Raw genomic sequence first — 27,562 nt, forward strand, 5'->3', positions numbered from 1 at the left:
CAAAAGTAAAGATATGCTAACTGTGTAAATGGGATGAACCATGTCAGCCACCATTAATTTATTAATCACATTTATGCCCCACCTTTCCATAAAACAGCTGAAGGCAGCTAACGACAACAAAATAGGCAAACCTAACAGGCAGACTTAAAATATACCTATCATGACAGTAACAAAGATTGAGGGTGTGTGTGGATTTATCATACTTGGAGAAATCTTCTCAAATGATACCAATATAAATATGACTGGGATTGTCAACTATGAATAGATGAATCTATTCCTGAAAAGGAAGAGAAAACACCTAACATTCCATGCTAGAAAGTGGATAATATCTATTAACAGGGGCAGAGGGAATGAGCAAGACATTGAAGCAGCGAGAACAAAGACGTTAGGTCTCTGAGGTTTCAAAATGACTTCATCAGGGCTGCCGGGTTTTCTGCAGAAATATCATACTTTCTTTTTTCTGTAGTCATTTGACATTTACAACCAGGTACCATTCTACAAGTTTCTAAGCGTTAGCACAAATAAGGGTTGAACAAGTTGGATTTGTTTCTGCTGGAACAGATGGGACCACCAGATGATCTAACTAAGAGCCTAGGCCAAAATATGACCACATTCAAAATAAAGCTTGAAATGTTTGTGAGAAAAAAGGATTAAATATACATAGACTTTTACTAGCTCAATATAAATATTAAGAGAGAGCTCAAGGGCAGCCTGACTGCAAGAACAGGAAAGTCGATCCTTCTGGGAAGAGAGGTTGGTTTGGTCCTTTCAACTAAGTAACACAGTTTTTGAACATCATTTATGGTATGCATTTGTGTGTGTGCATGAATGCATGTGTACATGTAGAAGTGTCAGGGGTGCCATAAAATTAACTGTGGAAGAAGTTGTGAAACTAGGGAGTGTACTTTTTTGCCAATGACACATTTCTTCCAAGAAACTACCATGAGGCTATATTGTGTAACTTCTGTGATAATTCTAGAACGGACCTAGCTTCTCCTGCCTTAGGGAGAGAGTAGTCTCTTTACAGAGGAAATACGTCTGAAACATTTTTTTTCAATGTATAAGGATGTGTGTTTACTGGAAGGACCCAGTCATTGATTCATGGTTCTTTAGAGTGCATCTGAAAATAGGCTGGGTATATCTGTGGTTTTTTTCTGGCTACCTCCCTTCTGCAAGCAGCTGGCAATTTGCCAGGCCTCAGGGAAATTTAGACTACCCTAAAAGTTACTCTTAATTCACAGTAAACAAGGACAGCTCCAAAAGAACCAGGTAGCTCTACATTTCTGCAGAAGAAAATGTTTGGTTAGCTATATTTTGATAGCAGAATTTTGTCTTCATGTGCTTCCGATAAGACATAAGAAACTGACAAAATAAGTCCTGGGCCTTATGCAGTCATAGAGTTGCATAAAAGGAAGACCTACACAGAGGAGACCCATTAAAATGAGTGGGCTTAAATTAGTCATCTCCATTAATTTCAATGGGTCCACTCTGAGTATGATTAACAATGGATACAACCCATAGCTGCATTCTGCCTTTTCATAGACAACCATCAAAGTGGTTTACAATCGTACATAAAACCATACAATAAAAGCCATATAAAACCATAGGGGAAAAATAAAATAAAACCAGACATCAATTGTTGAAAGAACCTTTAAGCTCTGGGTCACAAATTGGATGTGTTATGTTTGACTGCTACAGAAACTATCCCAGACAACAAGAGTCCATTTGCTTTGATAGGGTGGCAAATCAAAGACTCGTTGTTGCTGTTTTTGTCCAAATTGTGACTCAGTGACAACTGTTTTGTGCCAAGGCAGGCCACAGGTATATAAAAATACAGTGGAACCTCGCTTGTCGAACGTAATCCATTCTGGAAGACTGTTCGACTTCCGAAACATTTGTTACAACCGAGGCACAAAGGGTTATTGGAAATTTCCATTGAGAAAATGGAAAAACACACAGCGTAAGCCACTCGACTTCTGAGGCACATTCCAAAATGGAAGCAATTACTTCTGGGTTTTCGGCCTTTGGGTTCCGAAACGTTCAGCTTCCAAGATGCTCAAAAACTGTATCCAAGCAGTTGAAAGGAATAGTATGGTTCATTGGGCACGAACAACTGTGAAAAATAAATGCCCAAGTGGATGTTCATCCAGATTCCTCTTTTAAAAAATCACCACAGGAAAGAAATTCCATGAAGGCATCCACTCTTAATACCATTGCCCTTTTCAGAGAGTCATCAAACACACGAAACAGAGGGAGAATTGGATCACACCCATTGCCCCCCATTCCTGACCTCCATGCATTCATGAAAATTGCTTGAATATAGCCTACACATTTACAAGTAACACATGCATACTTAGGCTGTTTTCCTGTGATCCAGAACCATGCAAAATAGGAATGGACCAACTGTGGCTCTTGGGGTGCTGTTGGACCATTACTCCCAAAATCTATAACCATTGGCCATGTTGGCTGGGGCTTATGGGAGCTGGAATTCCACATGTCCCCCATCCCTTCTGCAAAATAGTCATGTGAACAGAGCCAACGTGAATGAGTTGTGTAGATTTTGGCTTCAAATGAACACGTGGAGATGGTTGGCAGGGATAACAGCTGCAAGCCTAATTCTCTCCCATGCACTCAGTGATTATTTGGAAAGGTCTTGTGCCTTCAGATGTACGATGACACTTCTAAAATAGATGGGTGTGGAAAGAGATGTTAAGTATGATAAACAGGCATGTATGTCAAAGATTGTTGTTTGACCACACATCTTATCACACGTGGAAAAAGATAAAATGGGCAATGCACATTTTTCTTTAACGTATTAGATGTCAAAATGAAAATAAGCATCCAAGATAAGATAACGCTTTGATAAATCTTTCTTCTTCACTTCTGGGATGATTTATAAGCACTTTGTTCCACCAGAGACACTCACATAAAAGCCACAAATCCTTAGGCCCTCCTAATAATTCCTTTTCCAGGCAGAACTCAGAGCTCTCCTCCTGTGCATATTTACTTGGAAAATAAATTCTATTTTGTTCAATTGGCATGGCTCCCTAGTTATAGAGCTGGTTACACAGCTGCTTTCCCTGTGCACACTTTCTTGAGTCTGAATAAACAAGAGTGACTGAATAAACATGCAAGCACTTTGCCTATAAGACATATTTACTATATACAATATTAGACTATGTTACATTAGACAGCATCTTTTTGTTTATCAAATGAAAGACAAATCACACTTTTACTCTACAGAATCCATACTGGCTGGAACTAGTTCCCATTAATTCATTGGAATAAATCAGGAGTACTATATTTACATTTTGCTATTATATTTTATATAATTAAGTTAGGTGATTTAAATTACTGTATTTTTTGCTCTATAGGACGCACCAGACCACAAGACGCACCTAATTTTTGGAGGAGGAAAACAAGAAAAAAAATATTCTGAATCTCAGTGAAAGGAGCAATCCTCTTGCTGTTCTGGCTTTTGTGATAACTGCGCAGCCTGCATTCGCTCCATAAGACGCACACACATTTCCCCTTACTTTTTAGGAGAGAAAAAGTGAATCTTATAGAGCAAAAAATACGGTATTTAAATATTTAACCGTCTGGCTTTTAACCGAACAATCATTTAAATGCCAGTCTATTTACACCTTGCAAAATCTCACTGAAGCTACTTTTTCAAGCTCTTGGAAGAATAGGAGAAAAAAAAGATTCCCTTAAGTGCTGAGCAAATCACACTGTCAAACTATTCACTGATTTTGGATACAGACCAGAAAGAACGTTCGTGTTTACATTTCTTCTCCTTTTTTAAAAAAATAACAATTTTGCAAAGACAGAAGCCACGCTTTTAAAAGGTTTCCTTGTGGCGGCTATAAAGAATAAACAGCCACAGACCAAGATATCCCAGGAGCAACATATTGGGTCACATTTGAACATGATCCAGGAAACTGTACAAAAGAACATTAAGGAATCCTCAACCTGAAATAAATGAGGCCTGTGGCCTTCCCTTGGCTGGGATACAGTTCCAAGAATTGTGTAACTGGTTCCATGTACCCAAGGAGACATTGGACTTGTGTTTATTGAATGTCCGGCTTTGGAAACTCAGGGGGCTTTCAAATAAAGTTTGTAATATGGCATGGGAATCTGGAGCTTCAAAGTGCATGTGTGCACAGGGAGAGGGGAGGGTGGGGAAAGGAAAAACCCCCATTGGTCATGCTTGATTCCTTGACTATGCCAAAAGTAGCTTGTTGGATCCCAGCCTAAGAATCAGAATCAGAAGAATCTTTATTTGCATCAGCCACTAGCCATAGCAATAAAATGAACTGAACTGAAGATAGAGGTAAAAACTTAACTATACAAAATACATTCTGGAGGTTTACACCAGTTATCAAATAATATATCTTATTCTTATTGCCCCTACTAATTTTGCAGTTTTTGCTGTCATCTGATTATCTTGATCTGCTAGAAGAAAGGACACAGTACTAATGGTTGATTGACCTGGTATGGATAGTAGTAGAGGGGTAATAACCTCACTCCTCAAATCTTTATAAAGAGTGCAAGCTAGAAGCACATGAACAACTGATTTGATACTGCCATCTCCACATAGACATAATTGCTTTTCTAGTGGAATTTTTTTGAAATTGACCCTCAAGTACAGCTGAAGGCAGTATACTTAATCTTGTGTGAGTGAGAGCACACCTGTATTTGGGAATTGTTAAATTTTGCAACTAGGGTGCCAATGTGTCAAAACGACTAGGCGGAAAATAATCATACCATGGACAAGATTTCCTTATTGTGGCCGAATTATTCATTCTGTTGTTTGATATCATATAGACGCTGTCTACTTAAATTATTTGCTTTACTGAAGCCCAGTGTTAATAACTGTTGTGGTGATAAACCAGAAAATTTTAGTCCAAATGCTCTCATGACAATCTTGTGATACTAAGGGTAGTAGACCGGTGGGGTTTAAATTTAGCCGAAGCCAATAATTAAATATCCTACACCAAGTCTGTAATTCAACAGAGGGGAGATTAGCAGCCAAGTGCAATGAAGCATTTGGAACACAGGATGAAACAGAAAAAAAATTGCCTTAGGAACTTAGATTGAACAGCTTCTGTAGATCCAAGGTGAGCGACTGTCCAAATCGGAGCCCCATATAATAACTGTGCTAGGGGTTTCGCTTTAAAAACTTCAAATGCTAATAGTATGTAATTGCCACCTTTTGTATGGAAAAAGTGTGTCAGAATTTTGGCACTTTGAGACACTTTATCCTTCACATATTTCTGTTGGCTGAAAAATAAGGCCAAGGTATTTAAGACTTTAACAAATGATACCATCTATGGGCCCTACATATAGTTTCTTGAAGACACCATGTCTTTAGTTTTCTTGTAACTCTCTTTGGCAGTATCCTGATAATGCCCTCATCAATCTTTTTAGGTTCACTTTTGTTTGACATAGAAGTACTGTACCTAAGCTTCTCTTTTGCTTTAGACCAAACAACGTGTGAAGTTAGAAACATATTTGTCAGAATCAAAGGCAAACTGAACGAGGGGGAAACGACTTAGGTTCTACAGAATAACAACTTTGTGTCTTGAGAAAAAACATAATCTGGCATAGCACACAAAAACAAAATCCCTTTTTAATGGAAAAAGAGAGAGGCTTGCAGTGCCAGATGTCCAGGGTAAAACCATTAATCTGTCCATTCTCTCTGTTTCTGCCTCAAAATTCTGATATTTCCACTTGGGAGACATTGTAAATCTGTCAGGATTCTACCACTGCAGAGGGCCAGATTTTTGCTTTGGCTTTGGCCTTCTGGCTGATGAGCAAGAGATATTTTTTTTTTAAGCCCTCCCTTTTGTTTGTCATCAACTGTGTTTTCTGCCAGCGACATCAACTCATAACTATTTCACAGTATTGAAGTAATTTTCTTCTGGAAATGCTGTTGCCCTTTTGAAGGAAAAAACCAACAACTACAGGGGACCATCAACAAAGAACAAAGTGCATTTATCATCTGGTCTACTATGAGAGTAACCAGCGCTGGATATAACTCATCATGTTCCTAGACTTTGAATATTGCAAAAGAATGGGTTGCATCCAGTTAAGGCATCCCATGAATATAAGGGCTTCCAGTTGTGCAACAAAACTTTCCATCCCTCTCCCCTTTCCACGTGCAGCTCATCACCCCCCAGATCTGCTCTGAAGGGTTGGGTACACCCTCAAAACAGATTTGAGATGTGTCGGGTGGGGGAAGGAGAAGAGAGGATGCTCCAATATGCAAATGGGAGTCCTTGTGCAGACAGGACAACTTTGCTGGCTACAACCCCACTGGTCTTCAGCATGTCTTAGTTGGGAATTGATGCCAATTGCTATTGCTATGCATCAGCCAAGACAGAGAAGGAATGCCAGTTCTCACGGTGTCCCTTTATATTAAAAGACTGATGGAAGCTTGGATGGAACAATTGGTGATGAAGCTGTTGTTTTCCTGGATCACTGTATACTTTCCACACATTTTATAGCTCTCAGGGCTTGTGCAGTGCATAGAAAGCATGGGTTGGTGCAGTTTTCTGCTTGTCCTGTGCCTTCTAGGCATGAGTCCAAGTGGTTTTCTGTTTGTCCTGCTACACCCCCTGGGAAAACTCGCTCTTTAGTGCCGAATCGGAGCAAACATTAATCTGTGGAAAACCTGATTTACATTGCTGTAATTCAGCAGTAAAGATCTGGTTTTCCCAGGGGAAAGGAACAGGACAAGTGGAAGTGTGGATGAGCCCTCAGTTGGAGCTAACTCACAGAACCTTAGAAGCTCAGGGCTGCCTCTCTCCATATGAACCGACCCAGACCTTGTGATCATTATCTGAGGCCCATTTTCATGTGGCTCCTCCAGGAGAGGTCCAGAGGAGGGCAGCACGAGAACAAGCCTTTTCTGTGGTGGTGGGGGGTCAGGGCACTGTAAGTACACTGGTGGAGCCAACCCAACCCATGTACCAGCTGACTTCACTGCTGCCCTGCCCCAGTAAGTGGATGCAACACCGCTGCTGGGAGGCCAGCTGTGCCCCATTGCTTCTTCCTAGTGGCTGCTCCTGCTGCGTTTTAGCCTAGGCTGCATTTGCAGGGTTGTTGCGCAGACAAAATAGGATCAAGGAGAAACCACATGTGCTGCTTTCCTTACTGGAGGAAAGACAGGATATAAAAGTACTAAAGCAATCAATAAGAGGGAAATCCATGCATCGTAAAAAAAACCCATAGCCTAAATGGTAACCAAGGGGATATGTTCATCACAACCATTTTAACTTCAGAGTAGTTATCAGCCATTTTGTTTCTACTTACCAACTCCACATTGTTCTTTGCTACCTCATATGAATAGGAATATGGATACAGCAGCAGTTGGGAATAGGAATGAACGGTCAAGTAAGCCCTGATGGTTGAGAGGTTCTGTCGAATGAAATCAGCCAAGGCTTTGGTCTCTTTCTCTGATTCGGGGGCACTGCCGCAATATGTCTCATCACATGGCCTTTTTGAAGCCCCAAGAGCTGTGTGCAGCAGGAGAAAACACGGATGCATGGAATGAGGCAAACCATGATAAGGTTCTAGATCAGGTGTGGCCTTCCAAATGTTGCTAAACTGCAACTGTCATCATGCCTGATTGCTGGTCATGCTTGCCGGGGCTGATGGGAGTTGCAGTTCAGCAGCAGCTGAAGAGACACTCCTGTTCTACAGTGTTGTCCTAGATAGTTGTCCACTCCAGGGAAGATTCAGAATAGGCGCTCCAAAAACCTTACTATGTCCTGTGGACTATGGGAGGGATTCAGTGTCACGCCAAAACAAATGTTCCAGCAGGTTGACCTTCCCATCATGCCCTGTTCTGAGGTTCTCCTGACCTCCCACTGATGATTGGGGGCATGAGGGAGAGAATGAGAAAGCTCTATTGTGATAGTGGGAACCTGTGTGCTGGCTGCTGCTAGTGGAACTATTTAGTTGAATCCAGTCCTTTGTTTCTCTCTCTTTCCCCACAACTGCTATGTATACGAAAGCAGGAAAGACCATTATTCCCTGGCAACCACAGTGCCTTATAATGTTACCTATATATTACAGCTCAGAGCCTGTAGCTTAGGGGTTAAGCACATGCCTTTGCACACACAAGGTCTCAGTTTCCATCCCTATAATCTGCACTAGGAAAGCCTGGAGTTGCAATCGCCAGGAAAGACCTCTCCCAGAGTCCCCCGGGGTAGATCATACTGGGCTATGAAGACTGACGAAATAAGTCAGTTTCTCGTGCTGTTTTTGAAATGCTATATTTAACATTAATCTATGTCAGGGTATGAGTCTGTGAATCTACTGAATGTCATTTTGACGCATCTCAGAATGAAAAATGCTTGACATGAACCAAGACTTTTAAAGGTCTGAGGGAACTCAGCAAAATTGACTAAAAACACCGAGCAGTTTCTATAAATCTGTTAAGTCCCATTGTGCTCCTTGAAACAAGTCCCATTGTGTTCCTTGGTAAATGGACATAGGATTGCAGCCTTAATCTCACACTGAAAATAAATGCTCAGGAATTCAGCTTCTCTCAACAAGAGAATGTGGCCCTCTAGGTAATATCCTCACCCTCTGAAACCTCACACATTATGGAAGCTCTAGAACTTGAGAGGTTGTGCCAAGAACTGTGGACCTAACTAGAACTGGCACTCCTGCACTTGGAGAATGAGTCAGTTAGAATTGGGCAATATATTTCTTCTCAGGATGTACTTACTGCACCATTTGGCGTTAAAGTTTCTGTTAGGATCAGTACCAATGCAACTACTGCCGGGATTTAGAGAACGAGTCTTCCTCCACATGCGAGACTGAAATGCAGTATATTTGTGAATGTCAGTTTTGCAGGACTACATATTCATAAACAAGCGTTGAGCTTCATATTCAGAAAACAAGTATGTTATTCACCTTAGTCCAAGTGTAGACGTAGCCATCAATATTCAAGACAGGCAACACATAGAAATCCAAGTTGTCCAGAATCTGAGTCATGATAGTTTCCTTCCCATAGGTGCGAACAGCCTAAGTATAGACCAAAGAGATAATAAATTAGGGCAAACCCAAATGACTCGGGACTCAGCTACATTACAGTATAACAGGGGTAATCTCAGGCCCAGGCACAAAATGTGGCCCTCCAAGCCTCTGTTTGGCCCTGTGAATTCTATAAAGGCCACACAACCCTCGCAAAAATTACATTTTTCATTGCCTGTCTGGAACATGTCCTTGAACTATGACTATGCCTCTTGCTTGCTGGAAAGGAGGAAAGATGTGTGGTGTGTGCATTCTTGTGAATAGACTTTTGTGTGGCTGGAATGTAACCTGCAATACAGAGGTAGGATTCACAGCCATTTCTATGCCTACATTTGTACCTGGCCCTGTCCACCACTGTCATGCTGTCCATGAGGGAATGTTCCTCACCCCTAGTAACTCATTTAAGAAGCTGAAGCACGGTTAAAGCACAGTTTAAAACTAGAAGGCCCAGATATGAAGCCATAAGTTCCTTAACAGGTGTGTTTGTGTGTGAATAGAAAGGTCTTCAACAGGTGCCATCTCAGACCCTCCAAGTGTTCCTATTTTCCAGGGACAGCCCTGGATTTCCGTAAGCTGTCCTGGTTTCTGATTCGACTCTGGAATGTCCCACTTTTCCTTAGGGTGCCCCTGTTTTCATCAGATAAGTGTTGGAGGGCATGGAGTTATGTGACCCCCGAGCCAAGAAGACACTAAGTCTACAACCTTTAGAAGACATCTGAAGGCAGCCCAGCCCTGTATAGGGAAGTTTTTAAAAATGTTTAATGTTTAATCCAGTCTGATGGGCAGGGTATAAATAATAAATGCATATTATTATTATTATTATTATTATTATTATTATTGACATCCCTATTTTCATTGGAGAAATGTTGGAGAGTACAGCATCTTGATGAAGCTAAATTATGAGCTTGCTGCTCTGAAGGGTAAGACTGATAGTTGTAGTAACCCAAGCTGCTAAATGAGGTGACATTTCATCCTCTGCTGCATTAACCGGGAGAGATAAGGGGAGAGTATTCCCAAAGACATGTCTGGAGTGTCACTTTCAATTTCCAGGCCTGGCTCTGCACATATATCTGAGCGGACATGAGGGGAAGGCCTGTCACCACTGGGTGCCTTGCCAACCCTCTCAAGTCAACTATTTCAGCTTACTTGATATGGATTGTAAAGCACTTGCTTCTGCAATGGCTTCTGTTTTTACATTTTGTGCGCGTGTAGGAACCTTTGCTAAATCTGTGGGAATCGAAACAGCTGGAAGTTGTATTTTAGGATTGTTCCGTCAAACAAACAAGCCTCACAGATGCAAAAAATCACAGGCTTCTTCATAATACACTGAAAGTTCTCCCTTTCGCCAGTGGTTACTGGCCAGCTGTGCTATTTCAGAAGCATACAAATAAAAGAAAATAATTGTAGGGATACTTTGAATTGGCTCAGGATCACTAAGGTGGGGAAGGGTTGATATTGTGTGTTTTCAGCAAGGGCGCTAGGGCCTATAATAACTTCAGACTGGAGAAAAGAGGGTTAATATGACACAGAGCTCTCTAGCATCCTGCCAGGCCCTCTTGGGACCATGTGGGATTTTCTCCCCTGCTGATCTCGCTCTTCCTAATAGCAAACTCTGGTACCGAGTGCCAAAGAAACAGAAGCATGCTTGGTGGAACCCTGTGGTGTGCAAAAAGGCACCTAAAGGAGTATTGATTCAAATACTAGGATCCAGAACAGAACAGTAACCTAGGCTTCTTAACAACTTTAATGAGATTAATTGATGAGACCTTGGAGAAGTTGCAATTAAAAATAATACCTTACTTTAGAATTGTGTATTCATTATTAGATAAGCTTCATATGTAACAGGCTGATCATTATATTCTAATGATATGCTTTTAAGAGGTCTTCATACATTATTCCATTTGTTCTAGTACTTTTTTCTTTAGAGGGCATACCTCTCTTTTGTGTAATAATTGTATCATAATTACCTTCCTCTAGATTCTCAGACAGGCACATAAAGCCACATAATATCCTTTTGAAAATGGGGCAACACCATTTTCATGTTGCAGATTCTGAGGATTTAGCTCTGTGTGCTTACATCCTGTAGTAACATGGTTTTGTTATCACCAAGCATTTTAAGGTGAAGAAATTTGATTCAGAATTGGTCATTTGTTTTGTATTTTATGATTTTATAATCTTAGGATGTTATTGGATATTTTCCCTATGAGTTGATATTCAAACAAACAAACAAATATCAGTAACGGAAGGATATATTTAAAAAATGAGTAATAATCAAATGATAATATTTATGGAGCTTTAGAGGAAAAAGGGGGACCTGAAGATCTCAAAGAAAACATTAGGAAACTTAGAAAAAGGACCTGCCAATAAGTTCGTTTTATCACAAATCATTCCTGCTTCTAAGTGTGTCAGTGGTCTTGGTTACTGATTTTAGTGAACACGTATTTTACCCACTAACCTCTCTCACGAACCACTGGCAGAATGCAGGTGAGATCCATTCTCTAGCATGGAAGCCACAATCCATAAAGATGGCTTTTTTATTCACACCGGGCTTCCCCAACTGTAAACATAAAAATAAAACAAGGCAGAATTAGTAATTTATATTGAATACTAATAGGTCATGTTCTCTATTCAGGCCTTGCTTAAGATGAGCAGGGAGTTGCATTGCTGGAAGTGAAACTTAACTCTGGTTGGATTTTCTCACCTCTCGTGTGCTGGATCCATATTTTATCCCAGCTGATAACTGTATATTTTTAGAGTTCAGTTAGCTGTGTGACATGGCTTATAAAACTATCTACACCTTTTATATAAATAGTAATGCATAGGGTGACTAAAAGTGGATGGAACATTCTTATCATTCTAGTTGTTGTGTAAAAGAGGGATGTCTGCCTTACAGAGCTGAGACAGGCTCCATATACTGAGATTTCTTCCGTATTCACACCTATATAGTAGATAATGGATATGGGGGAAGTGTTCTGAAAAAAGGAAGCCATCTTTCTCCTTAAGAGAGTCACCATTCATAAAAACTGCCCAGCCTGGGCTACTCCCACATTGTCTGCTGTCAGCTGGGATAGCTGAGTTGGTAGAGCAGGAGACACTTAATCTTAGGGTCACGGATTCACATTGCTGGTTGGACCATCGTGGACCCTTCTAGCTCTACAAATTCTACAGCTCTATGATTATCATGTGAAGGGCGGGGCTGAGGGAAGGAGGACCTTGCATTCACTCAAGCATCAAAAAACTTGGCCTATAAAGGTGTGATATTCCGAAACATCGACCTGATACTCAAAATAAGAACATATTGAAACGGATTTCTTTTGTTTGCTTGAGAAGTATGATTGTAACGTCTCAAGAAAGGAAATGCTGATTAGCTGTTTGCCTCCTGTTGCCAGGAAAACAAAAGAACAAAGAGAGAGAAAAAAAGGGGCTGAAGTTTATAGATGACTTTATAGCAAATAGGTTTACAAACAACAGATGGAGCACACAATTATACAAAGGTAGATTACCATTTACCTTGCTTACAGGAACACGGTTAAATTTATATGTGCAAACTGTCAAAAGACTTTTATTACGGTCTGGGCTGTTTAGGACGCCTTTACTATCAATCAAAAAGGATAAAAATGTCACCATAAAAGAACTTCACCAAAATCCGCTTTGGTTTCCTGAAGCATTTATTGAAAAATACAAATCTGGAGCATGTGAGGGCTTAATAAATATTGTTGTTTCTTATGTCAAGAGAAGAGCAAGCAGGCTGGATGAAGAAATGAAAAGCAAATACCTTCAGGAGGTGCATTGAGCGTCCCTCATAGGTTGTTCCTATCTGTGACAGGGAGACAAGATCTGGGTTCTCCTTTGCAATATTTTTGATCCAAGCCTCTATCTGTTGAGTTAAAAAAAAGGTAAATAAGCATATTTAATAGCAAAAGGAACCACCTAATAAATACTGAGTCAGACTACTAACAGTATCTGTAGGCCGGTAATATAAATGTTGATTTGATAGTGCTTTCTCTATGGCCACCTTTCCCAACTCTGCTGCTAAGCGGCATTTGAACTAGCAATAGCACCAAAACTTGAAATTAGCTGGCACAGAGGTTGAATCTAGTAGGTTTGTAATTCTCACACCTTGACATTTTAATAAGTCAGACCATGATGGACTATATATCAATTTATATTTATTTCACCTGCATGATTGGCATATTTCCTACATCTGGCATGGCTGATCAGTCAAACCCTGCCATCTTTCCTCAAAGAACGCTCAGTAATTTTTCCCCACCTGCAGTGCTTTAATTTCCAAAGGAAATTAAAATATACTGTTTGCAGCGCACCCTCATGCATGATGATTTTACTCAAACCCTTTAGTTTCTCCCTTGGCATTGTTACCAACATGCCAAGTCGTGCAATGAACAGGCATTTTTTTTGTCACCAACTTCCACAGCCATTGCCTTTGCTTGTGGCTTCCACTCCATACTGTTGCAAACAAAGCATGCGTAAACATAGCCACTCAGAGGAGGATGCACTGTGAAGCATGATGTTGTGATGCAACGTATTGTGCATGCCATGTTTCCAAGATGCACTTTGGTGATGCACATGCTGAAAAATATGAAGGGAAATAATGGAACACCCCTGCCTGTGTTTATAAACCTTGGATTTGTAACTCAGAAGACAAACTACATATTATGATGGAGTCAGTTTGCTAAGCACTAATTCCAACTGGAGATACCAGGAATTGACCCCGGAACTGAATACACACAAAGTATGCACACTGTCCCCGAGTTGTAGGAGAGAGCAATTGCCCTCATGTTTTGCATTTGGGCTTCCCATAGGTCTCTCCTTGGCCATTGTGGGAAACCAGATGTTGAACCAATTTTGGCCTTGGGTGTGATCCAGCACTGCTCTCTTTTATGTTCTTATGTTCATAGCAAAACTACCATTAGGAAGCAGAGGAGGATATTCAAATGTGAACATTTTTTTTTACCGTTTCCCAATTGTTATATTTTTCATACTGATGTCCAGTTGCCCGGATATGACTGTCAAACTGCCCATCAAGTACAGCCTGAAGGTTGTCAATCAAAACTCTGCAACAAAGCAACAATATGGACCAAGTCAAATGGGGGACATTTCATTTTCTACCGCTGCTGTGTCTCCATTTCTGCTTAACACCCCCGTGATTAGTGTTTGTATGTTTACCACCACTTCTTCCCCTTCTGCCTGCAAATGCTGTCTTCATGAAATGCAACTTCCCAGCTTAGGGAGAGATGACAGTTGGAGGAAGTTTGGAAGAAGAAGAGTTTGGATTTGATATCCTGCTTTATCACTACCCGAAGGAGTCTCAAAGTGGCTAACATTCTCCTTTCCCTTCCTTCCCCCACAACAAACACTCTGTGAGGTGAGTGGGGCTGAGAGACTTCAGAGAAGTGTGACTAGCCCACGGTCACCCAGCAGCTGCATGTGGAGGAGCGGGGAAGCGAACCCCGTTCACCAGATTACAAGACTACCGCTCTTAACCACTACACCACATTGGAAGAGAGATCCTTGCTGCTGCCTTGTTTATCCTCAAGCCAGGCTTGCCTCCAGAAAAAAAAGAGTTTTTATTTGTTTTGTCCCAAAAAAATCAGAAAAAGGTTATTTGACCGGAGGTTGCAACAGGTAGAAGAAAGAATCTCTTTCAAACTATTTTAGGATCTGTTAAAGAAATACATGGTCTCCAGCCTTTGATCCACTGATCTTCCAGCACTTCTGCAGAACTGTCTATATGCGTGTTGATTGGCAGCAAAGACCCCTGCTCTCTCCCTAGCCTGAATAAAATGGTATAGGCGAAAGAAATGTGCAAGCTCAGTGCCCTTGATCACGGCGATCTGGATTAGAAGAGTGAGAGAGGGCAGTTTGCAGTGCACTCCCAGCCTTCATAATGAACACATTGACATGATGTCAGGGCACTGCGGCTCCACATCAAAGGCTCGCGTCTCCTCTAGCTGTAGCAAGGACACTTCACTGAAGTCTGTCAGGGACAATCTCTTTGGTGCAAGAAACTGGGCACATTCATTATTAGCGGAGGAAGTGTTTCAGCAGAGTAACTCTTCTTTTGCTATCTAGGCACTCCTGCTTCCCTAAGGAGTACAGAAAGTTACTGCCAGGTTACTAACTGGAATCAGAAAACGGCAACGTATCTGGCCAGTGCTTAAACACAGAAGAGAAGGTTTGCCTTTCCCCTTGATTGCCAGTCCTGATTGCCAGCCCAGTCCCCACTCCAAAGTTGCTCTCTGTTGCAGCTTTAAAAAGGATTCATGCACCTACACGTGCTAAATCAAATTTAGCATCACTCTTATGGCTAAGTGGCTAAAGGACCTTGCACCTTGGATGGTATACAGATGGTGTAAACATACATACATACATACATACATACATACAACATGAATTGGCTCTTTGTTGCATAAAGTACAACTTTGTTGATTCTGTTCAATGCTCTTCATCTTGCATGTTTAAACTTTGTAATCCTTTCCCTTTTTGGTTTTATTGTTTTTTGATCCACCTATCTTACTACCTACTGCTCTTCACAAATACCTTACCTGCTTTGTTTGCCTCTTGGAACTAAATCCTTTTCAAAGTCTTCTGTTTTGTCTGACAGATACTTTGTCCTCACCTGCTAGTATGGAAAAGCTCAACCCTACAGAAATTATGGCCTCCTCTTTCTACCAGTGCATAGTCACAAGACAGGTGCACAACACCTCTTTAGTGCATGGAATGCTCTGGTGTTTTATCAGACACCCAATGAATCTGAATGTTGGAAGATTCAGGACAGACAAAAGAAAGCACTTCTTCACATAGTTATTGTTATGCAAAACAATCTGTACCTCATCTATTTCCAGTCTAAAGACCACCTTACCATGGCTTCCTTTAAGACACATGGTTAGACATACTCAGAGTAGACTCATGGGGGGGGGGAATAAACATGCAACACTAAATGTAGAGATGTCCATTGTTTAACCCACTGATGTTAATGGAGCAAATGCTAAAAGCAAAAGCATACTTGTAGTCCAGTGCACTCAGCTGAAGGAGGCTCTCGACTTCAGAACATTTGTCCGCTTCAACTCGGAAGTCAACTGTTGTTTCTGTTTTCACTTGGTCAACAGAGTCTGGGCGCCAGAAATCAACCTGAACAGAACCAAACAAATTGTGTATGAAAACAAAAGATACACATAGTTTCATCCTAGATCTGTCGGCGTGTTTGGATTTGGCTGCATAACGTTATGTCATCACCTTGTGCAATAATAGCAGTGTTGTTATGAATCAAAGCAGACAACCAAATACACAGAATCATAGAATTGTAGAGTTGGAAGGGACCACAAGGATCATCTATAGTCCAACCTGCTGCAATGCAGGAATCTTTTGCCCAACATGGGGCTTGAACCCACAACAACCTTGAGAACTAAGAGTCTCATGCTCTACCGACTGAGCTATGCCCCAGGTCAATGTAAACACAAAGTCTCTTACATGTGGCTTAGTGATAGTTTACAGTTGATGCCTTATTAAAATCAATTGCTCCTAAGGCAGCAAACTAGTCCATAGTCCTAAATTAAATTGTCCTAACCCAGCAAGAGATGAGGTTGTGTGGTTGGTTCTTCCTTGCTTAGGCAAGTACATGAGGTGATACAGAGCTTTTCAAGTTTGATTTTGACAAATTAGCCCAGAGAAAGTGAGTGAATAAGAAAAATGGGAGTTCCTAGCAGTTTAAATAGTAATCATTCTATGCATGACTGAGTGAATTTCTAATTAAAAAGCGGCTTAGTGTGTTTTACAAATTAAACTTAAGTAGGCACAACTGAGTCCCATGGAGCTTACACCTAGGAAACTATGCATAGTTTCACAATTATGCTGGTCCTAATAAACTAGTTATATAGTATATGCACTGTACTTCAACGTGTATGTATAATAATGGATCAACAACACAGTTGCATACTTTTTTTTATGGGTGTGGTTGCATATTCTCTTTTGGGCTGCCACAGTGAGTTTCTGCACTCACTAGATAGCTATATTATCAGTGGTGGTTATTGTGGTGGGGCAAAGCTACTTTCCTGACACCAGCATCTCCGCAGGATAAGGCTGGGGTGGAGCAAGGTGGCAGCAAGGTCAGGCTGCATGCGCACACCAGTGCAAGCATTGGATTGGACCCAGTGCTGCATCTATGCAGCCCTGACCTTGAAAACATGCTCTAGTCTTTTCCAGTAGCAATGCTGCTGTCAAGAAGATAGGTCTGTCTCCAAACACCAGCCACTGAATGTAATAAAACACGGGTGGATGTAAGACAAATCAGAGCTAAAAGAGACACCAGAACATTCACAGGTAAAATGCCAGGAAGATTTAGAACCTCAGCAGGCCCAACAGCTGCAGAAAGAGTGAACGGTCTCAGCTCATTGATGGAAGACCAACAGAGAGAGTGCAAAAGGCAGTAGCTCAGTGCAAGAGTATCTACTTTACAAGGCAAAGGTCCCAGTTTCAATTGCCTGCCTGAAACTCTGGAGAGTTTTTGCCAGTTATGCTAGACACTATTGAGCTAGATGGACCAATGGCTTGACCCAATATAAGGCAGCTCCCCATATTTCTAAGGTAGGTCCCACTGCGGAAGCAATTTCCAAAGATTGGGTGCCACCACAGAGAAGAGCCTCTTGTAGCCAAATACAATTCAGATGTTGGCAAGGCACAGAAGGGAGACCTGCCGCAAGATCTTAATAAATGGGCAGGTCCATATAGGAGAAGATGGCTATTTAGGTATCCTCATGTTATGCCTATTCAAGACCCTATTATCTAGTGAGACTCCCATTGCAATGGCGATCTCTGCATTTTATCCAAAACCTTATCGCAATAGTTTTGCAAAGCCTCAACTCCCTTGTCGACTGGTAGCTTAAACCTCTCAGCAGCTGAAGAACAGGTGTGATTTGGCCAGACTTCAGATGTGCCTCACAATCAGGAATAAAGTTTAGAGGCACGTTAGTTAGCACTGTTGCCCATGAGAAAGAAATGACTTGTGAATTTATGACCTCAAGGCTGACATTTGCTTGTCTTTCAAAGTTAGGAATTTGTGGCCTCGTTTCATCTGGATGGGCTGAATGGATCTGTAGTAACTTTTCCTGGATGAAGCATATCTAAAAGGTGCCTATTGCTTTGGTATCTAAGCAGTGAACAAAATATTATTACCGTAGGGATTATAACCCTATAAACAAGGAAGGCTATCATCTAAATATACTGCGATAAATATGAATTCTGTCCTTAGCTCATATATAACTGCCTTCGCTTAGCAATTAAAAATAACTTTGCCTCCTGCCCTGTTTTTGTTGTGGCCTTGATTTATTTACTTAAGCTTTTCTTTTTTACTTCACACACACTTGTATCATACCATTCCTTAAATGGGTGCTATTTATGATGCACTTTCAGCGAAAGCCTCAGTCACAAGGATAGCACAAGGCACATTTTCTATATTGAGGATTAATAGAAGAGGTTTTGGAAAGCCAAGTTGAGGAATTCAGATTCAGTTGCGCATGAGGTCTATTTCATTGTGAGATATTCCATTATAGCATAGACTAATGGATCACCCCCAATGGATCACCTGCAAATTGCTGACTGCCTTGATGCACCATCTAGTAATATTTATATACTGTTCTACAAATAAAAGCACATGCACAGCTTATATTTTTAATAATGGTAGTCTTGCCTTTCTAATATGATAGTTCGTCTGATTTTGTGAGCAAGGTTATGTCAAGCCAATTTCCCAACATCAGAAAAATGTAAACCCAGTACCATGTACAGATATTCTTAATTGTTATGCAACTTTTCCATGGACCACCAGTGGCCTGCAGATTACAGTTTGAGAACCTTTGACATATATAATGACTAAGGGCTGTGTACACACTGGACCTTTCAAGCACATTCAAAGCACATTCTTTCTCTCAAAGTATTTTTGGCACTGTAATTTACCCTCCACCGACTTAAAATTCCCAGCAACCCTTCACAAACTACAGCGCCCAAAATTATTTAAGGGAATGTGATTTAAAGTATAGTGTGTACACAGCCCAAGAGCTGAATTCTATCCAAAGTTTAATGGTACTTATACCCAAGTAAGTGTGGTGTGGGATTGTCCCAGCTTCTGCCAACCTAGCAGTTCGAAAGCATGCCAGTGCAAGTAGATAAATACGTACCACTGTGTCAGGAAGGTAAATGGCATTTCCGTGCACTCTGGCTTCCGTCACGGTGTTTCGTTGCACCAGAAGTGGTTTAGTCATGCTGGCCGCATGACCTGGAAAGCTGCCTGTGGACAAATGCTGGCTCCCTCAGCCTGAAAGCGAGATGAGCGCTGCAACCCCATAGTCAACTTTGACTGGACTTAACCGTCCAGGGGTCCTTTACCTTTTTTATACCATTTCCCCATTGTACTCAGGGATTTGCAGCAAAATCCTAACCATGTCTACTGAGAAGTAAGTTATGCTGAATTCAATGGGACTTACTCCCAGGTAAGCAGGGTTAAGATTGCAACATTACCGCTGAGGAGATAGTTATATAATCATACTTTAGCTACAGGCCAAACACACAGCTACTCAATACATCTGTGTGTATGCTATTGTTGTGTGCATTCAGACAATTTCATGGTCCGTGTTTGAGAACATGTTACATATTGGAGAACATACTGTAATTCCTAGACTGTTGACATCTTCTTCCATTCCTGATATCTCAAAACTTGAAAGGGAGGCATCAGAAATTTTACTCAGTTTATTGCTTTTTTTTGCTATGAAGCCTGAGAGATAGTGACTGAGGGAATTGGGGCAGATTGCCAGGTTTACATTCAGCTAAAAAACATTGTGATGGAATCAATATGTCTATATAAATAGATACACTTGTGCAATTTAATAAATGGGAGGGGGAGAGAATAATACTGTAGTAAAACGTTCTATCTACAGGGAGTTTCTGATGTGTGGGAACCTTCAAACTTGAGATCCTCCCACCTTCCAAGCTGTACAGACTTGGACCCTTCCAACTCTTTTATTTTATTATTGTACACTGTGGTTGGTTCTATATATTGCAAGCAGGTCATAAATATACAAGTTTTCTCTCACTGTGTAACACGTTAGTTTCCACACATTTCCTTTTCTTTCAGTCGGGAATGTTCATTGCTATTCCATTGCTTGCTGCCCACACTAGTGGTCAGAGGATTATGGGATGTCTCTAGGTTGTATTTTTTGTCCCTTCTTTCAATCATAAAGTCCTTTGACCTCCACTGTTTGCCATTCTGGACACATGCAGAGGTATATATGTACTTCTGCATGTGTAGCTTGCTGCTTTCTCAGGAGGCTGGCCTAGATGGGTCATTGGCCTGATCCAGCAAGCTCTTCTTATGTTCTTATCATTCCACCATGCATACTGCCAATATTTAATGTTGCTGGACATACAGGGTAATAGTGGGACTTACAGCTGAGCTGCTTCCATTCTTTAGCATCTATCATTAAGGATGAAAATAGTAGGATCGTCTCCACCCCCATCATTCAGCCCGGACACTGAGATCCAGCATCGAGGGCCTTCTGGCAGTTCCCGCATTGTGAGAAGTGAGGTTACAGGGAACCAGGCAGAGGGCCTTCTTGGTAGTGGCGCCCGCCCTGTGGAACGCCCTCCCATCAGATGCCAAGGAAATAAGCAGCGATCCTATTTTTAAAAGACACCTGAAGGCAGCCCTGTTTAGGGAAGTTTTTAATATTTAATGCTGTATTGTTTTTAACACTTGTTTGGGAGCAGCCCAGAGTGGCTGGGGAGACTCAGCCAGATGGGCGGGGTATAAATAATAAATAATAATAATAATTAGGGACGCGGGTGGCGCTGTGGGTAAAAGCCTCAGCGCCTAGGACTTGCCGATCAAAAGGTCGGCGGTTCGAATCCCCGCGGCGGGGTGCGCTCCCGTTGTTTGGTCCCAGCGCCTGCCAACCTAGCAGTTCGAAAGCACTCCCTGGTGCAAGTAGATAAATAGGGACCGCTTACTAGCGGGAAGGTAAACGGCGTTTCCGTGTGCGGCTCTGGCTCGCCAGACCCGGAAGTGTCTCCGGACAGCGCTGGCCCCCGGCCTCTTGAGTGAGATGGGCGCACAACCCTAGAGTCTGTCAAGACTGGCCCATATGGGCGGGGGTACCTTTACCTTTAATAATAATAATTATTTCCTGAAATGGCTGTCACCTGTCTTGTTTCTTGTTTCCAAAGATGTGCCTGGGAACAATCTTTTTAAATTTGAATTTTGGATTGTGCACATATGAAATTCTCTTAGACTAAATCAGTCTGTGGCTCCATTTAAGTAGACAGCATTCCAAGCTCACAAGCAAAGGTCACTTTCTCACACCTGCTACCTGATCCTTTAACTGGAGAACTGCATCTGCTGGGACCTTGGCTATGCAGAATGCATGATCTCCACTGAGCTGCTGTGTCTGCATGTGGAGCAGGGTGGAGCAGCTGGTGGTTTTGCCTTGCAGTAGAAGTAGGAATAAAGGATGTTTTGATCCTTTCCAGATCCCGGGTTCAAAATGCAAAGCCAAGCCATTGTGCTGAGCAAAAGCTGATAGCTTCTTTGTAAAACATGCTTAGAATTCAACGTAACACCTGGCTGAACCCCTGGTTTAAAATAAGTGCATATCAAAACTCCCATAGCATTTAAGACATAATGAAGAGCAGAACTAGGCGAGAGAGCGAGCCTGACAATGGCCTGTGGTCAATGAAAAGTCCTCTACATCTGTATATCATTGTAAATGCCACATCTCACGGTGCAGATTACAGTGTTTCCCTCCTCTCTTCTGCAGCTATTTCTCAACATCAAAGCTCTACACAAATATTGAAAACAGATCTGCTGTCTTTGGTTGTTTTTTCTCATGCCACAATATATCTACATCAAGGTCACAAAACACAAACTTGGAACGGACGAGAGGTTTAGAGAACATTCAAGGAAGAGACGACAACAAGCAGGAAATAAAAAAAGGGTATTATGTTGACTAGGAGTCTAAACTTTTAGAAAGCAGCCTCTTATAGCGGAGCCTCTTAGTACCATTGTTTCTATAGTTTTTTGCACTGGAAAGTCTAATCAGAATACACACAGGTTGATTTTCATAGCTAAGCTTATTTGTTGTACATCTGCAAACCTTGGGGTTCCTTGGAGCATACTGATACCTCTCCTCTTGTTCTCAGTGGCTCTGTTTTTGCTGTATTCCTGTTGGCACTCAAGACCTGAGCTTGCTACTAGAGGGAGTGATAATGTTAGAAGGGGCCTTACAAAACGTAGTCTAACATTATGTAATGTCAGAATCTTGTATTTTAACCTACATTGTCATCTTAAGATTCTGTCAGGGACATCCCAGGATGACTCCAACAGCTCAGTCCTACAAGTATTTATTCAGCTGCAAGTCCCATTGTGTTTAATAAGTCGTAAGTACTCCTAATTAAGTGAGTATGGGGTTCCAATGTTTTGCTTCATTGCTCAAGCTTTCTGAAAAAGAAAATCAGCTTCTTTGCAACTTGTGCTCTATGTGCTCCACAATTCTCCCTCCCCCCAAACCTTTTAATAAAATGGACTCTCAAAATTGAGAAGTATAATTAATTTCATCCTCCCACACCTGAATTTACCTGCATATTGTCGGCCAGGTAATGGAGGACTTCAACCTGTTCTTCATTGTGAGGTGTTACACGAAAAACCTTATCCCTAAGGAAAAAGGCAGAAGTAAATCATTGGTACCAGAAAAGGTCATTTGTAATTTCAAGAATGTGAAAGTCAAGTATATTAAATATCCTTACCCATGAAATTTGTGAACTGAAGCTTCTGGAGAAGCAGAGGCAACAGCTACAAGAAGCAACAAGACCCACATATTTGCTGCCATTTGAGATAATGGGGGAGTCAATTATTCTCTCACTTGCTTTTATAATCAACTGTTCCTTATCTTTGACAGGCTAAACTGTAAACCCAGCCTACATGTTTCCTGATTGATCACTCTCTTGGCCTCGTCTTGTTTACAGACTACTTATCTTCTATGTGTAGTATGGGCTCACCTGTGAAAATAGAAAATAAAATCTCATGGGTTGTTAGATTGGAGTTGGTAAACAGTTTTATTTCCATTCTTGGTGGATTATTTCACATTCTTCCTACTTTTAGGGACTCAAGTAGGATTTAATACCAAATTGTGACTTGACCATTGGTAGTTGTCATGGACTGGTTGGACGCAGAGGAACCGTGGGAGGAACCATCTGGGGGACCACCAAGAGGAGTGGTGATGGGACACCAATGAGAGGTCACAGGAAGAAGTGGGAGAAGACTGAGAAGAGGAGGTATCAGAAGCTGAGGAGGTAACAGGGCTTACTGAGCTGGGAGAGTCTGTGGCAGACAGAAGTTCAGAATCAGAGGGAGAAGCTGAAGCTGGAGAGTAGGAGAGAGGCTAAGAGGCAGAGATGAGTTGGTTGTGGGCGATCTCCCCTCCTGCTGCAATAAGCTCCCATCTCCCTTTGTCTCCTAGAACTAGAAGGAGCATAAAAAGGTTGAGGAGAGATGGGTGATGTGCAGAAGCAGTCTCTGATTGCTTTGGGGGGGGGGGAACGACCTGGAAAGGTGGGGGCTTAGGTAGCTGTGGGGAGGCAGGGACCTTCAGCCTCAGCAACTGCTTCATAGAAGCAAGACCTACCAGAGGGGAGTTGCTGTGTTCTATTAGGCCTGAAATTCATGAGCAAAACGTATTTTTGCTATTAAAGAGTTAACTTCAACTTGCATGGTGTGATTTACCTCTGGCACGCTCCTGACAGTAGTACACCTGCAAACTTACAGGCTTCCTATCATTCCTCTCCCATGTGTGTTCTGTTCTCCTTTCCCAGTTTATGCTAACCATAGTTTACTGTGTCATACGAACGGGCAAACTATGATTTGTGCTTTTAGAAAACAGGATTTCATGTGTGCTTGCAAACTATGGTTTGAAATTTAAAGTCGATCACAGCTTGCCAATTCAGACAGCATTGTTTGACATTGTGTCTTAAGCCATTGTGTCTGCTAGATGGGACATTTTCATGAATCAAAAAGTTATAAAAGACAGTTTCGGTGAGTCATATGCAAAAACATGCAACCTGGCCTTTGTCATCTTTATGGATAGAGTGTCACAGAGATGTGGAACATGATTCTTCTTCCTGGTTGGCTTGGACCTTGAGTAGGAGTTTAAAACAGAAATAAATAAAAAGAATGGTTGATACAAATTAAACAACTTTAAGGACTGCATCCTACAGTGTGTGAGTGGCATTCCACATGTACAATGGGACTTCCATGTTGCCTCTTCTCTCCATGCCCCTAAAATATGCTCCATAGGGTGCCCAGGCCCGCCCCCCCCGAGCTGATTTTGAGGGTACATGGGGGCTTATGAGATCTGTTCAATAAACTCACTTCTGCAGTCATGAAGAAATATGATTGGCCAGTAGTGTCCAGCCACCTGAAGCTCTGATTAAAAAATGCAGCCAGTAGCTTCTTAAACGGTAACATTACACACAAAATCCTTATCATTTGATAGTCATCTTGCCCAAATACACCTGAACTCAGTTTACAATTAATTTGACCTAATTCTGTAGCACAGCAGACGTTTTCCTGGATGTCTCTTGCTTGGAGTCAGGTCTGCTGTGTCTGGTGCCTGCAGGAGCTATCACAAGCTGCCAAAATAGCAGCCTTAAGTCTTAAGAACTTTCAAATTGAGGATGGTGAAATCCACAAAATTTCAGTACAGTTGTAGCAGCCTCACAAACATGGCAAAGACAATAATGCAGAGTGATCAAGCTCAGGACTTGCCATAAATAAATGATCAAAAGGACTAATCAAACAAATTGTAGATGCCATCATTTCCCGTTGAGCGGCAGGAAGATATTCAGATATAGAAGTCGGACAGATTTCCCTTCAGCATGGGGTTCTTGGTGTTTTTTTCAAGCAGTCGGAGACCATTTCTGAAACGCAGCCTATAATGCATCATCAGCCACTTGTAACTTCCGAGCTGCCAAGGTACATAGAATATTGACATTTTTTTATGAAAGCCACCTTTCCATCAAATATTAGGTGGGAAACGCGTGGTGACATATAATTCCATTGAAGTGGCTCATTCTGTATCCAAGGACTAGTAGCGATTTGTCTCATTATCTCACAAAGTAGCTCTAAACTGGGGGTGAGCAGACTTCAAGTTTTTGGGATCTCCTTTTTTAGATAGAACTCCAAGGCCTGCTAACTTGGGGGAGGGAGTGACCTTGTGCTGAGATATCAATGCTATCAAACAAACAAACAAATTGCACACTGTATCCTTTGAGCTATATACTGGGATGTAGGTCTGTACATACAAATCTATAGACCGGGGAGTTTAAGAGTGGCAGTCTTGCTTTGTCTACAGTGGTACCTCGGGTTAAGAACTTAATTTGTTCTGGAGGTCTGTTCTGAACCTGAAACTGTTCTTAACCTGAGGTACTACTTTAGTTAATGGGGCCTCCCACTGCCACTGTGCAATTTCTGTTCTCATCCTGAAGCAAAGTCCGTAACCCGAGGTACTATTTCTGGTTTAGCGGAGTCTGTAACCTGAAGCATCTGTAACTTGAAGCATCTGTAACCCGAGGTACCACTGTATTGTGTTTTCTTTAACTTAACAAGGCTGCTCAAGGCCAGCCATGTCGTCAGACAGAGTGAGGCAACCACCTCAGGTGGCGAATACTGGGGGGGCGGTCAATAGCTCCTCATTAGCTCCTCCTGGGCCCCTTGGCTATTCCCCTTCGCAGAAGAACAGAGGTGCTGTCCCATGTAGCCAGCTGCCTCAGGAGTAGTGGAGGACATTAACCTGTTACCAGTGTTGAAGAAAGAGTTGAAGTAACTACCAGTCCTGTCAGCTTCTTTATGGGCCTGTGTATTTGCCATGTTCCTCAAGTTGATGAGGCTCATTTGACATCAACATGAAACTGAGCCTTCAATATCATTGGCCCACTGCTCAACCAACAGAGATTCAGCAGGAACCTTCTGTACGAAATTTTAAGCATTTTAAGCTGGAAACTTTTCTTTGACGCCAGGCTTATTCAGACAATTAAGAAAAGCATTTTCATCATTTATTTTGTGTGTGCTTCTTATTGCCTCATACTTGTTGTCAATGGCTTTGATGTCTTTTAAAAATGAATTTGCAGCATACATTAAATATAAATAAATAAATAAATAAATAAATAAATAAATAAATAAATAGCTAGCTAGCTAGCTAGCTTGTCCTTTCAACTCAGGCAGCAAAATATCTTGGGTCCGCCTTGTGCCTGCTCATCACTCATGCAACAGATAATTGGGGTGAATGTGTCGGGAAACAGCCTGGCTGGTGTTTCCTCATTCCCTGAGTCAGCTGCACGGTGGCTCTTGCCTCTATTCCCCTGCACAGCTGCAGACTTGGATGGGAGAGAGGCAGGCATGAGGTAAGGCACACAGCAGGGGCTGTTTGCAGTGGAGGACAAGGGAGCAACAAATAATTGCATGTGCTGCACCTTTGTCTTTGTGCCCAATGCCTTTGCTAATGGCTTAAACACGCTAAGCTCCACTGAAGTTTGCAGAAGCAGAGAGACACCTGCAGGGCATGGGGTGGGAGTTCCTGAGAGGTGCCATAACACAAACTAGATTGTGCCTTTGCCCTCCAGTTCTTTGATCCTCATTCTTTTGATGCAAATGAGTGCTAACAGTGGTTTTATCACATCAGAATTGCAAGCCATGAAAGGCAGTTGTCTTACTTTAACTGAAAAGCTGAGCCTTGTGTAAATTGTCTCAATACCAGCTATTACAGTATTTTTTGCACCATAACACTCACTTTTTTCCTCCTAGAAAGTAAGGGGAAATGTCTGTGCGTGTTATGGAGCGAATGCCTGCGGGTGGTGGGGGGGATCTGCTGCAGTCGTGAGCAGAGGATCCATGGTTCCCCTTCCTTCCCTCCTCCGTGGTTACAAAGCATGGATCCACATGGATCCTCAGGATTTTTGCATTGGGCTACTCCAAACTCACTGTCAGATCACATGTCTGTGGCCACAGCATGAACCACAAAAATCATATATCCACTATTTCGTTTAGAATACTTTTTTCTTGTTTTCCTCCTCTAAAAACTACCTGCGTGTTATGGTCTGGTGCGTGTTATAGAGCGAAAAATACGGTAGGTCTCTTGGTTGACTTGCCATCAGCAAGTCTATCTCTACAGTGGTACCTCAGGTTACAGACGCTTCAGGTTACAAACTCCGGTAACCCAGAAATAATACCTCGGGTTAAGAACTTTGCTTCAGGATGAGAACAGAAATCGCACAGTGGCAGTGGGAGGCCCCATTAGCTAAAGTGGTACTTCAGGTTAAGAACAGTTTCAGGTTAAAAACGGACCTCCAAAATGAATTAAGTTCTTAACCCGAGGTACCACTGTATATCCATAATCTTGCTTTCCCTTCCAATGGATCCTTGTTAAAGGAGAATGACAATGATTCCCCAGCTTTTTCCCTGACG

At 41.8% G+C, this 27,562-nt stretch overlaps 1 protein-coding gene and 1 long non-coding RNA gene across 2 annotated transcripts in view; one reads left to right on the plus strand and one right to left on the minus strand.

Annotated features, from left to right (window-relative positions):
* Positions 1 to 23,000, minus strand: part of LOC310677836 (uncharacterized protein) — a 45,566-nt gene extending 22,566 nt beyond the window's left edge. The window contains exons 1-9 of the mRNA XM_083441024.1: positions 22,852 to 23,000; positions 22,684 to 22,759; positions 16,073 to 16,197; positions 14,021 to 14,120; positions 12,824 to 12,925; positions 11,504 to 11,605; positions 8,929 to 9,039; positions 8,741 to 8,831; positions 7,318 to 7,520 (exon numbers count right to left, since the gene is read on the minus strand). Of these exons, the coding sequence (XP_083297150.1) occupies positions 7,318 to 7,520; positions 8,741 to 8,831; positions 8,929 to 9,039; positions 11,504 to 11,605; positions 12,824 to 12,925; positions 14,021 to 14,120; positions 16,073 to 16,197; positions 22,684 to 22,759; positions 22,852 to 22,934 (993 nt within the window). The 5' untranslated portion in view covers positions 22,935 to 23,000. The remainder of the gene's footprint in view (positions 1 to 7,317; positions 7,521 to 8,740; positions 8,832 to 8,928; positions 9,040 to 11,503; positions 11,606 to 12,823; positions 12,926 to 14,020; positions 14,121 to 16,072; positions 16,198 to 22,683; positions 22,760 to 22,851) is intronic.
* LOC310678760 overlaps positions 1 to 27,562 on the plus strand; it is a 204,263-nt gene that overhangs the window by 150,605 nt on the left and 26,096 nt on the right. The window lies entirely within an intron of this gene.

This window comes from Podarcis tiliguerta (assembly GCF_965153285.1).
Source record: "Podarcis tiliguerta genome assembly, chromosome: 5".
Taxonomy (NCBI): domain Eukaryota; kingdom Metazoa; phylum Chordata; class Lepidosauria; order Squamata; family Lacertidae; genus Podarcis; species Podarcis tiliguerta.